Source organism: Hemitrygon akajei, chromosome 6 (assembly GCF_048418815.1).
Source record: "Hemitrygon akajei chromosome 6, sHemAka1.3, whole genome shotgun sequence".
NCBI classification, from domain to species: domain Eukaryota; kingdom Metazoa; phylum Chordata; class Chondrichthyes; order Myliobatiformes; family Dasyatidae; genus Hemitrygon; species Hemitrygon akajei.
This window is the reverse complement of record NC_133129.1, coordinates 127,798,300-127,813,346: the sequence shown is the minus strand read 5'-3', so window position 1 is coordinate 127,813,346 and position 15,047 is coordinate 127,798,300. Positions and strand designations below refer to the sequence as shown.

At 38.1% G+C, this 15,047-nt stretch overlaps 1 protein-coding gene across 2 annotated transcripts in view; it reads left to right on the top strand.

Moving 5' to 3' along the window:
* The window catches only part of ptdss2 (phosphatidylserine synthase 2), an 82,558-nt gene extending 76,065 nt beyond the window's left edge, over positions 1–6,493 (top strand). The window contains exon 13 of one of the 2 annotated variants that reach the window (XR_012099328.1): positions 3,352–3,477. Coding sequence is in view for 1 of the 2 variants with exons in the window: in XM_073049213.1 (XP_072905314.1) it covers positions 3,352–3,493 (142 nt within the window). In the remaining variant the exon portion in view is untranslated. Of the gene's footprint in view, positions 1–3,351 lie in introns of both variants that reach the window. The other variant, XM_073049213.1, reaches the window with a different exon arrangement.
* Positions 6,494–15,047: the final 8,554 nt, after the last annotated feature.

Genomic DNA, 15,047 nt, shown 5'->3' with positions numbered 1-15,047 from the left:
ACCTACCTGTCCTTTTAATACAATGTGTAACATTGGATGTCAAACTCTAAGCTATAATCCTCTTTCAGCCATGAGCTCCCAACTGTAATCTTCTTTCAGCCATTTTGCTTCTCAAGCTTTCATTGATTAAAATATGATATAGTTTGGCTGCATGTGCCTTGTTGACATATTTCCTCTAAAAATCATACAGAAAAGATTTACTTGAGCAATGTCTTTTTTTATTCATTTGCATTCATTTTTCTGTTTGCTTTGAAATCGATCATTGAATAGTTTGTGAAAAGAAGTCTGCAAAAACTTAATACAAAGTTTCTTATAGAATTGGGTGTTCAAACTAATAGATGAAAGTAAACTCAGTATTAGGGACCCTCATGTCCCATGCTACATGCCTTTTAGTTGATTTAAAATTCTGAGTGAATTGCTTCCTGTCTGATTTTAGCTGACAGTATGTGTAGGCTATTCAAGCATTTCTTCACTTTATTTACCAGAGGCAATAAAAATCATGCTCTTCAGTCAAAAGACATAAAAACTTACAAACGTTGTTTAATATGTTCATTTGATAAATCTGCTTCAACTGATTATTAGAGGAGAAAATTCAGTAATGCATGAAGTGCCATAGTTATTTTGGGAGAGCCACTTGGGTTTTCTTTAGTCCAGCTCCTTTTAAGCCAGTTCACACTATATTATTTGTTTAATGACTTAGAGTGGATGTCTACACAAAGGAGAAAGGAACTCCTCTCTCGTGTCAACACACACAAAATGCTGGTGGAACACAGTAGGCCAGGCAGCATCTATAAGGAGAAGCACTGTCCACATTTTGGGCCGAGACCCTTCGTCAGGACTAACTGAAAGGAAAGATAGTAAGAGATTTGAAAGTAGTGGGGGGAGGGGGAAATGCAAAATGATAGGAGAAGACCGGAGGGGGTGGGATGAAGCTAAGAGCTGGAAAGGTGATTGGCGAAAGTGATACAGAGCTGAAGAAGGGAAAGGATCATGGGACGGGAGGCCTCGGGAGAAAGAAAGGGGGAGGGGATCTCCCAGTGGCCACACATTTTAATTCCACGTCCCATTCCCATTCTGATATGGATCTCCCAGTGGCCACACATTTTAATTCCACGTCCCAATCCCATTCTGATATGTCTATCCATGGCCTCCTCTATTGTCAAAATGAATCCAAACTCAGGTTGGAGGAACAACACCTTATATACCGGCTGGGTAGCCTCCAACCTGATGGCATGAACATTGACTTCTCTAACTTCTGTTAATGCCCCTCCTCCCCTTCTTACCCCATCCCTGACATATTTAGTTGTTTGCCTGTTCTCCATCTCCCTCTGGTACTTCCTCCCCTCCCCCTTTCTTTCTCCCGAGGCCTCCCGTCCCATGATCCTTTCCCTTCTTCAGCTCTGTATCACTTTCGCCAATCACCTTTCCAGCTCTTAGCTTCATCCCACCCCCTCCGGTCTTCTCCTATCATTTTGCATTTCCCCCTCCCCCCGCTACTTTAAAATCTCTTACTATCTTTACTTTCAGTTAGTCCTGACGAAGGGTCTCTGCCCAAAACGTCGACAGTGCTTCTCCTTATAGATGCTGCCTGGCCTGCTGTGTTCCACCAGCATTTTGTGTGTGTTGTTTGAATTTCCATTATCTGCAGATTTCCTCGTGTTTCCTCTCTTGTGTCTCTGTAATTCTCTTTGCTCCACTGTAATACAGATACATCTGACTTGTAGTTCTTGGTATGAAGTATGCGGAAGGAGTCGCATTAGGTACATTAGTATCATTCCAAATCTGCTGAGATAGATATAGGAGTGACACAGTAGTTCATCGGTTAGTGTAACATTATTACACCAACAACCCGGCTTCAATTCTGTAAAGAGTTTATACGTTCTCCTCGTGACCAAGTGTACGGATGCTGCCCGACCTGCTGAGTTCATCAAGCTTATTTGTACGTGTTTTCTCCAAGCATTCCGGTTTCCTTCAACAAACCAAAGACGTGCAGTTTAGTAAGTTAAATGGTCACATGGGTGTAATGGAGCGGCATAGGTACATTGTGCCAGAAGGGCCTGTTTCTGTGCTGTATTGTTAAGTAAAATTTTTTTAATGAGATGTTTTATAATGGTTTTTTTTGTAGTTTTGTTAGTATCCTCTACTTTGGGAAGAGTAGTGAGTGTTTCTCATAAGGAGCTGGCAGTGTATGTAATACAAACAGGTAAGGTGGTCAATCAGTTTTAACAAAATTTGAGGGAACCATTCAACCAGGATTACACCTCCCCCACTTTCCCCATCTGAGGAGAGTATTTGGGTTTGGAATCAACTGTTGTGACCAAAACTGAGTAATGCAAAGCTGTAACTGGGAAATATAATGGTTTTTACTCACACAGCAAACCTCCAGGGGAGAGTGAGTGTCCAGGAGAATCCACTGGAATTTCACTCTCCTGACACGATTTTTATCTGACACAATGTTTTATATTTCCTTAACACAAAGATAATAATAAACGATTAATTTTCATTTGCTGTAATCACCTACTTTAACATTTGGAAAATAGGTAGTCGGGCAAATTTACAAAATTACATATTTACTATGGCAGCACATACCAACTGGCAGCACCTCTTTGAATATTCAGTAGTGGTGTCTATTCCAAACACAGACACCTAAAATATACCCCTTTATATACAGTGTTGAGAGATGTCTCCGTGAATATAACTATCCAGAAGTTAAGTGACAAAATAGATCTGTCTTGAAGTAACATGCACTTTTATCAATGTGCTAATAGCAGGAACATTCATCTATTGTCTTCCCTTATATAGTTTCAATTGGACAGAATTGAAATGATTGGTATCATTAGCCATAAAGTATCAGTTGGAAGTTAAATTCTGTACAGGTTTTATTTCCTAAAAACTGGTTCACATTTTACTTTAACCACAATTTCATAACCACAGAATGATCCCTAACAACCACCCTGAAATGCTGCATATATAGTGTGCTCAGAAGCATGGTGCTTTGCATATCAAACTGAATTTATACCTAAATATGCTGCCATTTCTGACATCCAGTGTGTTCTGCAATTTTAAAAAAGAGGGTGGGGGAGGTTGAGCTTGAATTGCCTTCAGCATTTTCCCATTCGAGCAGATTGCTAAGCATAGCACTTGCTTTCTGGGAGTTTCAAGACAAAGGTGCCAATCAGACTATGTTAAATTGTCATGAGGATATTTTGTGCAAATATGAAGGACTGTTCAGTGTCACCTGTGCAGGCTGGGATTAATTCTACCGTGTTCATGATCTGACATTTCACAGGCTTCAGTGACACTGGAATTGTCATGGCAGAAGTTGACCTCCTGTCTTTATTTTAACCACAGGAATATCACTCTACGATGGAAGGAAACCAGACTGCAAAAACGGGACAAGGCAAGTGAAAAGGACAAGATTGGCAATGGCAATGCAAATCCTTTTATGAAAAGCAAGCATAATGGCGGTGATACAAGGCAAAGGAAATGCTGAATGTCATGAAGCAGGAACACTGACAACTATGCACCATAACAGGATTGCAAGAGCTGCTTTCTCCAATGGTTAACAGCAATGACACTTCAGTTATTGACTGATATGTATATTTTGTTACATTCACTGGGTGTTTAGTGCTACAGAGTCAATATATTAAGCTAACTATATTATCATAATTTCATGAAACTAAATCTTGCCAATGTACAATATTTTGGATCAATGTTTCTTACACTACTTGCCAACTTACAGTTGTACAGACTGGTTCTAAACACCCATAGGTTAATTTAATCTCAAAATGCATGTGAATGTGGATTATAAACTAATTACTAACTTGGTCATGTCTTGCCAAGAATTTAATTTATTCCATTAATGGAATTTTGAAGTGGCCAGCACTGTTGGATCTAGGAACAATTCAGGCTTCCAAGCCTAATACTTACCAAAAAGTACAGGAAGAATTCAACCTAGAATACCCTAGCAACTTAATTTTATACTGGATGTTGCTGGTTATATTAATGCACTGAAAAGCAAAATTTTTTTATCTTTATTTCAGGCTGTAAAATTTGTCAACCTTAGATCCATAAGTATCCAATTATGCAGTTGGATACCTGGCTGCATCTAACACTGCTGGCCAGTGTTTTGTAAGAAAACTTCTTCCTTGTAATGCATTGAATATTTTGGCACCTTTGTAAACAAAAAAAAACAGTTTTGCTTTCATGAAATTACGGTATTCAAACCCTTCAGCAATAGTAATATTGGTTTTGAATTCTTAAAGCCATAGTTGTATATGTCATATATACTGTCATTTCATCCAGAAATTGAAATCACTGATGTTTTTATACTTGGAGTTAACTTATAAATTAGTACTTGATTTTTTTTTCTAGTATGCTTCATTATGCCATTTTTAAGAAGCTGGTGAATTTTTTTTCTCTGAACACTGGGTACATGATGGAGTGAGAATTTAGTCTGTTAAACAAAGCAAAAAATCTACTGTGCTAACTTTATCTGAAACAGTTTTTGTTTGAAGCATTAAGAATGTGTCCAATCTCTAGATTGTGAAAATTATATTTGGTTTTATAAGCTAAAAGGCCTTGAGAAGAATATAATGTAATGAAGTCTTGGACATGCTCACTTTAGAGTAGTGCTCTTGTCTATAATACAGGGTGCATACTAATGGTGTTAGATTTTAAAACATGGTGGGTCCAGTCGGTTATTAATTAAGTGAAGTGTAGGTGCCTAGATTTTGTAACTAACAAAATAATCAGAATCTGAGCAATAAGAATATATTTTCTTTTAAAAGAATACAATCCTGTGTATATAGACAGCAGTTTCCTGGACAAGTCACTACATAATGTGAGGGTATTGGTTTGCTAGCTTTAACACCTCTCATTCAGAGGAATCATTATTGATATAACTTCTCTTTTCCTCTACCACCTATAATACATCTGGTAATGAAGTAGAAAAATAAAACCAAAATGATGTGTATCTCTTAAGACTGTGCTCTCATTCTTCACTCATTTATAAAATAACCCCATGGCCAAGGAGGTGTTAAAATATTTTGTTATGACCCATGGCTGAAAAGTATCATTATTCCTGAGAAAATCTGTATCACCGAGCACATCCCTTAGCTGGTATCCCTGCCTCCATAAAAGGCAAACCGCTTTTCAGGAGATCATTGTTATGTTCCCTTTCTCCCCACAGCAAGTTTGACGCCATTTCATAACAATACTCTGTAATGTTACTCTTTCCTGTGATAACAATCTTATTTTGATGTGACTATTTCTTTGAAGTAAACCTCACTCATCTTTAAAGTTAGTCAATTAATGAACAGATTACTTTGCTCTAATTTAAGCTTGTCCATGAGGCTATTATGCTTTTATGGTTTCAGAAGGATATACTAGTAGAACCCGAATGTAATTAACGTCAATTCCAATTCTCAGGAAATCCACTTTTTTTCTAAGCTTTTGTAACTCTGTTTTCATATCTGTTGAATTGTCAGTGTTTGCACTTACTACTTCAGTGGACTTGATTTGTGTTTACATTTTTTGAGCACTGAATATTTCTTTCTGGAAAATATATAGTATTAAAATTAATTATTAACAATGTCCAATGTTCTACTGATGAGAAGTGTTCTAATCCTCCTTTACAGTATGGTAAACTTTGTATCTGATTTCTAGTACCTAGTGTCCTTTTCAATTTGCAGATCTAGTGGGTTTCTTGAATGTGGGAATTTATGAAAATCATTTTTAATGGCAGAAGCTGGCATAAATATTTGGGACCATCTTTCAGAAAAAGCATAGCAACTTGGAGATTGTTGAGAGCAAAGGTGCGCAAAATAAACAAATTAGCCTTTAAAGAATAGATGTCCACTGTTTTCAAATCTTCTTCCAATAAAATAATTTACAGATAAATTCAGGAAATTTGGATTTTCAATTGGATTCGTCAGCTGGGAATACAGTAGGAAAGTGTAATTGTGAAACAACAAGCCCATTGTCTTTTTCTCCCCCTTGCACACGCACTGAAACATTTGCATCCACTAGTACTAGATAAACAAATGCTGCTTTTGTCCTCAAAAAGTTAATCCACCCTACTTAAGTGATACTAATGAATGAAACAGTACTGAACATAAGATGCCTTACTGGGGATTGAGTTGTGCTGGAGGGTGGAAAAAGTGCCTAAATGTGGCCATTATCCCTCTTCTCTTGGCCCTTAAAACACACTTTCAGTACTTTTATCACATGGGCACAGAATACAGCTTCACCATTTATTAAGCTGCACTTGGGCTGCTTTGATTTATATTGATAGTTATTTTGAGAGGAACAAAATTAATCCTGGTTCTTTATATTCTTTTCCCATTATTAATGAATCAGATTGTTATTGCTAATGTATAATCTATTGAAAACATGGATAGTTTTTTCAATATTTTTACATAGTGATGCTCATCTCAACTGGTCTGAAGAATTGATTTGTGACAATATATTCTAAATAAATTAGAAGATATTAGTTTTGTTTTTGTCACAGTTACTGAAATTTCTATTTGAAAAGCTTATATATCTATTAACAGCTTTTCTGTTTTATTGTTTGGTTCTTGCAAGAGTGTTATTCCATTGATCACCAAACAATGTGTATTAATACCTCAGGTGCTACCTGCTCTGTGTGCATTTTCACATTAACTGCATTGGAAAGCCCCTGAGCTGGTGTTATAGACCTAACATGAGTGTGCTATGCTGTGGTTGTGTCACCAGTATGCATCTGCATTGCTTTTGGTATCTATGATGATGCCCCAGTGAATGCCACAGAATCATTTATTAAGAAGACAGAAGTATTTTTAACTTTTTTAAACCAGCACTGTGAATCATTAACGTTGCCTCCTTAAACAATTTGTACTTATTTCTGAGACTTTCTTACTGGTGTGCCGGTGGCCTCATCATGGCAGAAGAGGAGACCGAGAACTGACATGTCAGAACGGGAATGGGGATAGGTATTAAAGTGATTGGCCAATGGGAAATCTTGCTTTGCGTGGATGGAGCAGAGGAACTCGACAAAGCAGTCCTCCAATCTACATTGAGTGGTTCTTCAAAGTGGCGGCAAGCATCATTACGGACCCCCATCTGCCAGGACATGCCCAATTTTCATTGCTTTGAGGAGGTACAGGAGCCTGAAGACATGCACTCAACACTTCAGGAGCTGATGCTTCCCCTCTGCCGTCTGATTTCTGAATGGCTAGTGAGCTCATGAACACGACCTCACTTTTTTTTTCTTTTTGCTACACACACACAATTTATAGTTTTCAAAATTATGTATTGCAATATGCTGCTGCTGCAAAGTCAACAAATTTCACATGTTGGTGATATTAAATCTGATTCTGAAATTTGTTGTTTTGCAGCAGCATTACAATACAATACATGATAATGGGGGAAAACATGAAATAAGTTATATTAAATATTAAAACATATACATATCATTTTTTAATATTTTTTATTTTTTTCTACAAACAACAACAAAAAACAGCACATCCACAAAAACCACAACTGTAACAAAATCAAATTAAATATTGAGCATCAAAAGGGAGAATAATATAAAGGCAAAAATAAAATATACACAGCAGAGGTGCACCGCACCAAAAAAAACCTCCGTCCTCACCCTGTAAGAAAGTCCCAATACAGAGCCCCATATCCTTTCAAAGATGTCCCCTCTGTCCCCATTACATAGTCTCAGTCTCTCCAAATGTAAAGTATTTGCCAGTTCTCTCAGCCACAAACATCAATACATTTTGACTCAAATAATTTTGGTAGTTTCTCAGGTCTCTCTATTAATTGTGATAAGAGTGAACTAATGCCAGTCACTACAGTGGTTAATACAGAGTATTTACGGTATATTCCCTTTAAAATAACTTATGATAATTTTTCCTATCTTGGTGGGGAAGATGCTAGAGTCCATTATTAAGGATGAAATAGTGGCATATCTAGATAGCAGTGATAGGATTGGGCCGAGCCAGCATGGATTTACCAAGGGTAAATCATGCTTGACTAATCTGTTGAAGTTTTTCGAGGATGTAACCAGGAAGTTAGACGGGGGAGATCCAGTGGATGTAGTGTACCTCGATTTCCAGAAGGCATTTGATAAGGTCCCACATAGAAGATTGGTGGGTAAAATCAAAGCTCAGGGCATCAGGGGGAAGACATTGACATGGATAGCAAACTGGTTGACAGATAGAAAGCAAAGGGTAGCGGTGAATGGGCGTTTCTCGGAATGGCAGGTGGTGACTAGTGGGGTGCCACAGGGCTCGGTATTGGGACCACAGCTGTTTACAATTTACGTCAACGATTTGGATGAAGGCATTGAAAATAACATCAGCAAATTTGCTGATGATATTAAGCTGGGTGGCAGTGTGATATGTGATGAGGATGTTAGGAGAATTCAGGGTGACTTGGATAGGCTGGGTGAGTGGGCAGATACTTGGCAGATGACGTTTAATGTGAATAAGTGTGAGGTTATCCACTTTGGGAGTAAGAACAGGAAGGCAGATTATTATCTGAACGGTGTAGAGTTAGGTAAGGGAGAAATACAAAGAGATCTAGGAGTCCTTGTTCATCAGTCACTGAAGGTGAATGAGCAAGTGCAGCAGGCAGTGAAGAAGGCTAATGAAAGGTTGGCCTTTATTACTAAGGGAATTGAGTACAAGAGCAAGGAAATCCTCTTGCATTTGTACAGGGCCCTGGTGAGACCACACCTGGAGTATTGTGTACAGTTTTGGTCTCCAGGGTTAAGGAAGGACATCCTAGCTGTAGAGGAAGTGCAGCATAGATTCACGAGGTTAATTCCTGGGATGTCTGGACTGTCTTACGCAGAGAGGTTAGAGAGACTGGGCTTGTACACACTGGAATTAAGGAGATTGAGAGGGGATCTGATTGAAACATATAAGATTATTAAGGGATTGGACAAGATAGAGGCAGGAAATATGTTCCAGATGCTGGGAGAGTCCAGTACCAGAGGGCATGGTTTGAGAATAAGGGGTAGGTCATTTAGGACAGAGTTAAGGAAAAACTTCTTCTCCCAGAGAGTTGTGGGGGTCTGGAATGCACTGCCTTGGAAGGTAGTGGAGGCCAATTCTCTGGATGCTTTCAAGAAGGAGCTAGATAGGTATCTTATGGATAGGGGAATCAAGGGATATGGGGACAAGGCAGGAACCGGGTATTGATAGTAGTTGATCAGCCATGATCTCAAAATGGCGGTGCAGGCTCGAAGGGCCGAATGGTCTACTTCTGCACCTATTGTCTATTGTCTATTACAAAAAACCCAGATGACCTTTTGCAAGTGAATTGGCGAAACGAAGTTGAACAGGTTAAACGCAATATTGACTTTTGGAAAACCCTTTCAATTTCTTTGGTGGGGAGGGTTAACACAATCAAGATGATTGTACTGCCACGATTTTTTCATCTTTTCCAGTCAATTCCATGTTTTATTCCTCTGTCATATTTTAAGCAATTGGATTCAATTATTTGGGATAATTTGGAATTATAAAGCCATTAGAATTACTAAAAAACACTTATCAAAGCCCAAGGAAGCAGGAGGTTTTGCCCTACTGGATGTTAAAATGTCTTACTGGACTGCCCACCTATCCATTCTTGCATGGTGGAAAAAAGGCCCACCCTCTACCTCAGACTCATGCCCAGCGTGGTTACTCATAGAGCAAGTGCTTTGTAAGAAGACTTCCTTACCAACTCTCCTTAATAGCCCCACTGCAGTTAATAAGTCACATTTTAGTAACAGCTTTGTGGTTGGCAGCGCTATAAGAATTTGGAAGCAGATTCAACTACACATTAAGGCCCCAAAAACTTATATTGACACTCCGATTTGTGACAATCATTCCTTTTTGCCTGGCCTGAATGATATACATATACGTTTGTAATTTAATAAGTAGTGCAAAAATGAAAGTTAAAAAAGTAGTCGGGTAGTGTTCACACATCTGTACCTGCTTTCTGATGATAGCAATGGAAACAAGGCATGACCTGGGTGATGGGTTTCCTTAATGATCGATGCTGCCTTTTCAAGGCATCACTTCTTGAAGATGCCCTGAATAATATGGAGGCTAGTGCCCATGATGGAGTTGACTAAGTTTACAATTCTGCAGCTTACTTGGATCCTGTGCAGTGACCCCAGCCCTTCACCCGTACCAGATGGTGATGCAGCCAGTTAGAATGCTCTCCATGGTACATCTGCTGAAATTTGCAAGTGTTTTAGGTGATATACCAACTCTCCTCAAACTAATTAAATATAGTCACTGTCACGCCTTCTTTGTAGCTGCTTTGATATGTCAGGTCCAGGTTAGATCCTCAGAGATATTGACACCCAGGAGCTTGAAGTTGCTCACTCTTCCCACTTCTGATCCCTTTTTGAGGACTGGTATGTGTTCCCTTGCGTACCTTTTTTGAAGTCCACAATCAATACTTTAGTACAAGTTGTTGCTGTTACTCCTCTCAACTAGCTGATATATTTCGCTCCTGTACGCCCTCTCGTCATCATCTAAGATTCTGCCAACAATGGTTGTGTCATCAGCAAATTTATAGATGGCATTTGAGCTGTACTTAGCCACACCATCACAGGTATAGAGAGAGTAGATTCGTGGGTTAAGCACATATCTCTGAGGTGCACGGTGTCGACTATCAGCAAGGTGGAGTGTTATTTTCAATCTACACAGATTGTGGTCTTCCGATTAGGCTTCTAACAGCATTTGCCAATGATATTGAACCTGATTCTGATATTTTTTTGGTCTGGCAAAATATATTTTTGAAATTATCTCACGTTAAAAGCAGTTCCCACGAGATCTGATTCTTATTTATATCGTTTTGCAATCCTAAGAATTTATATATTTATAATGTGAATTATGCAAGCCTCTGAACAGTAGCCGGTATGTGGACTATAAATTACAACGGGAGATAGAAAAGGCATGTAAAAGGGAAATGTTGCGATTTCGATATGCAGGTAGATTGGAAAAATCTTGTAGTTGCTGGACCCAAGAGAGGGGAATCTGTAGAATGCCTACAAGATGGCTTTTTAGAGGAGCTTGTGATTGAGTCCACTGGGAAATGCCAATTCTAGATTGGGGTTATGTAATAACCCAGATTTGATTAGGGACCTTAAGATGAAAGAACCCTTAGGAGACAGTAAGCACAGTATGATAGAATTCATACTGTAGTTTGAGAAGGAGAAGCTAAAATCAGATGTATCAATATTAAAAGTTCAAAGTAAATTTATTATCAAAGTACAGATATGTCACTATATACAACCCTGAGATTCATTTTCTTGTGGACATCAACAATAAATCCATAATAGAATAATAACCATAATTGAATCAGTGAAAGAATGTACCAACTTGGGCATTCAAACAGTGTTCAACAAACTGCAAAAAAACAAAAAGAAATAATAATAATAATAATATTAAATAAATAAGCAATAGATATTGAGAACATGAGATGAAAGGTCCTTGAAAGTGAGTCCATAGGTTGTGGGAATTTTTCAATGAAGGGACAGGTGAAGTTGAGTGAATTCCAGTGCAGTAAAGGGAGTTCTAGAGGTACTAGCAGGGTTGATGGTAGAAATGACTGGCATTTCCGGAGCTATTCAGAAGGTGCAGGAAAGGTGCATTTCAAAGATGAAGAAGTGTTCTAAAGGGAGGATGACAGATGAACTTAAGTATTTTGTAACAGTCTTCTGTTGGAATTCTTTGAGGAAATAAAAGCACAATATACAAAGGAGATTGTTTATTTGGATTTTCAAAAGGCACGTGACAAGGTGCTGCACGTGAGGGTGCTTAACAAGATAAGAGCCCATGGCATTAAAGGATAGGTACTAGCATGCATGGATAGGAGATTGGTTGACTGGCAGGAGGCAGAGTGGCAGCTTTCTCTGGTTCGCTGCCACTGATTAGTGGTGTGCCACAGAGTCGGTGTTGGGACAGCTTCTTTTCATGTTATATGTCAGACATTTTGATGAAGGAATTGATGGCTTTGTGGCCTAGTTTGTGGACAATACGAAGATAGGAGGAGGGGTAGGTAGTGTTGAGGAAGCAGAGTGTCTGCAGAAGGACATAGACAGATTGTATAAACGAGCAAAGAAGTGGCAGATGGAATATGGTGTTGAGAAGTGTATGGTCATGCACTTTGGTAGGAGGAATAAAGGTGAGGACTATTTTCTAAATGGGGAGAAAATTCAAAAATCCAAAGTGCAAAGGGACTTGGGAGTCCTCGTGCAGGATTCCCTAAAGGTTAACTTACAGGTTGAGTTGGTGTAAGGAAGTCAAAAGTAATGTTAGCATTCATTTTGAGAGTACTAGAACACAAAAGCAAGGATATAATAAAGGTTTTTTAAGACATTGATCAGTCCACACTTGGAGTATTGTGAGCAATTTTGGGCCCCTTCTCTAAGAAAAGATGTGCTGGCATTGGAGAGGGACCAGAGAAGGTTCACGAGAATGATTGCAGGAATGAAAGGTTTAACATAGGAGGTGCATTTGATTGTTATGGGCCTGTTTTCACTGGAGTTTAGAAGAATGAAGGAGGATATCATTGAAACCTATCTAATATTGAAACACCTAGATCGAGTAGATGTGGAGTGGTTACTTCCTTTCGTAGGGGAGTCTAGGACTAGAGGGCACAGCCTTGTAATTGAGGGGTGTCCATTTAGAACAGAGAAGAGGAAAAATTTCTTTAGCCAGAAGCGGTGAATCTGTGGAATTCATTTGTACAGACCAAGTAATTGGGTATAGTTAAAGTAGAGGTTGATAGTTTCTTGATTAATCAGGGCATCAAAAGTTATAGGGAGAAGGTTATAGGAGAGGGTTGAGAGGGTTAATCAATCAGACATGATGGAATGGCGGAGCAGATTCGGTGGGCCAAATAGCTTAATTCTGCTCCTATGTCTTATGGATTCTCTTGCACCTCTAGGAAACTGAGCAATGTTGTACTTGGTCCTAGGTGTAGGTGTTACAATTTAGCTGTAGGATACTCAGTTACCGGCAGAGAGCATAGAAATTTAGTACTGGGTTCACAAGGCATTTATGGCAACAAAGTTGATGTGGCTTTTTTAAAAATTACTTCAAAAACTCTAATGAGGCTAGAGTAAGTAGAACACAAAAATGTTAGGATTCTGTTAGTTGTGATGCCATGAAAATATTTTTTAAAAGTGGAAATCATAGGTCTTTATTAGAATAACATAAATGGTGCAATTATAGATGACTTGGGCAGGTTAGACAGAAACATTTAGAGGTATTTCAATATCAGGGTATAAATACGAGGTTGGATAAAACCCAAATAAAATGGTATAATTTTTAAAGATTTCTGTCATGCTCGATCTGTTTCCTAGAAGGTACCTGCAATGTAGTTTAGACGTAGTACTATATTATAAGAAGTAATCCAGTTATATTCTTGGTTAATCAGGGCATCAAAGGTTATAGAGGGAAGGCAAGAGGAGGGGGTTGTGTATGGTTATATGGCTATATTATATTATGGTTATTCTGTTCTCACCTTATTGTGTCATCTATATCTTATCCAGAGGTCTTTTCCATGTTTTTTTTTCCTTCAGGTATTCATTTAATTGTCTTATCTGAGTATAATTTAATAAATTTAGAAATAATGTTGGTTTTTTGTTTCTAAATCTTTAGCTTGCAAAAGGAGTGTGTGCAGTCTTGATTATTTCTGTTTTTGTATGGAGCAAGTGGGAACAGTTATAATAGCCTGGTAGTTGAGGATATAAGTCTAAATTTGTCCCATGGTGCTGTAATAATTACCTTGCTAGCTTTTTAGTTTGTCTGGCTTTTTATTTACTGCAAATTCTTTACAAATCTTGTACCCTTTTTTGGATTGTATTGGCATTAGGATTTGTGAGTGAGTATGGGTTGAGTACCCCTTATTTAAAATTCTACAATCTGAAAACCTCTGAAATCCAGATTTTTTTTAATGTGGGCATGACATCACAAATGTAAAATTCCACAAGACGCTGGGAAGGTTCCCAGGCGATGTGCAGGTGTCTGTGCACCACAGATAGTTCTGAAAAGTGACTTCACTTGTACTATCAATAGAAGATCATGAAAAACACTGCAAAAGCGAAAAATGAAGATCTCGATCATGTATCATCGGCACTGGAGTGAGCACATGCCACTTAACGGTATGATGATCATGACACAAAGATCTATCACGATGAACTGAAACTTGAAGGTAATTGCGAACATTCAGCAGGCTGCTTGCAGAAATTTAAGAAAAGGCACGACATAAAATTTTTAAAGCGTCTGCTGATCACTAAAATCCAGCACCAGATCAAGTCCATCATGCTGATTGTTTTTGTATCTTACGTAACAGCATTAAATTTTTAAAGCATTGTTGATGAAAATCCTAACACCAGAACATGTCTACAATGCTGATTGGTTTTTATACCTTATGTAAAATCTAAAAAAAAGTAAAATACAAATACTGTGTACCTTTTAATCAAAACGCAGCATCGTAGGTGAAGACTGAAAGCCTGCCATTGTTTGTTGTTGTTTAACAGCTGATTCATTATTGAACTGTTTCCCTACACACATTATATTATTGTATGTAATAAGTTTTTACTGTAAGTCCATATGTGTGATGAACAGTACAAGACAAAGACTGCTTACCCGTAGGTTTGATTCCATTGAGTTTCTTTGATGGCTGATTATTTTTGGACATAATTTTGAGAATTATATCAATTATTTATTTTAATTCAAAATATATGAAATTGGGATCCACTGGCTGTTGGGAGGTTTGTTCCAACCCAGTACTTTAATTTTCCTTCAAAATTCGACTTCAAGCCATCACCACCAATACCTTTCATTTTTGAATGGAGGCAATATTAACAAAAAAATAGAGATTAAAATTAGTGTTATGGTAGTTCATTGAAAATTAGAAGATGTTATTTTGATTAGCTGTGGTAGTTGAGTTGCAAGTGTATGCTAAGTAAGAATGCACTTCGCAGCTTGCACTATTTAAAGGTTTTGCACATTTACTCAATCTTTCTACAGACCACTGTTGGAAGGTCATAT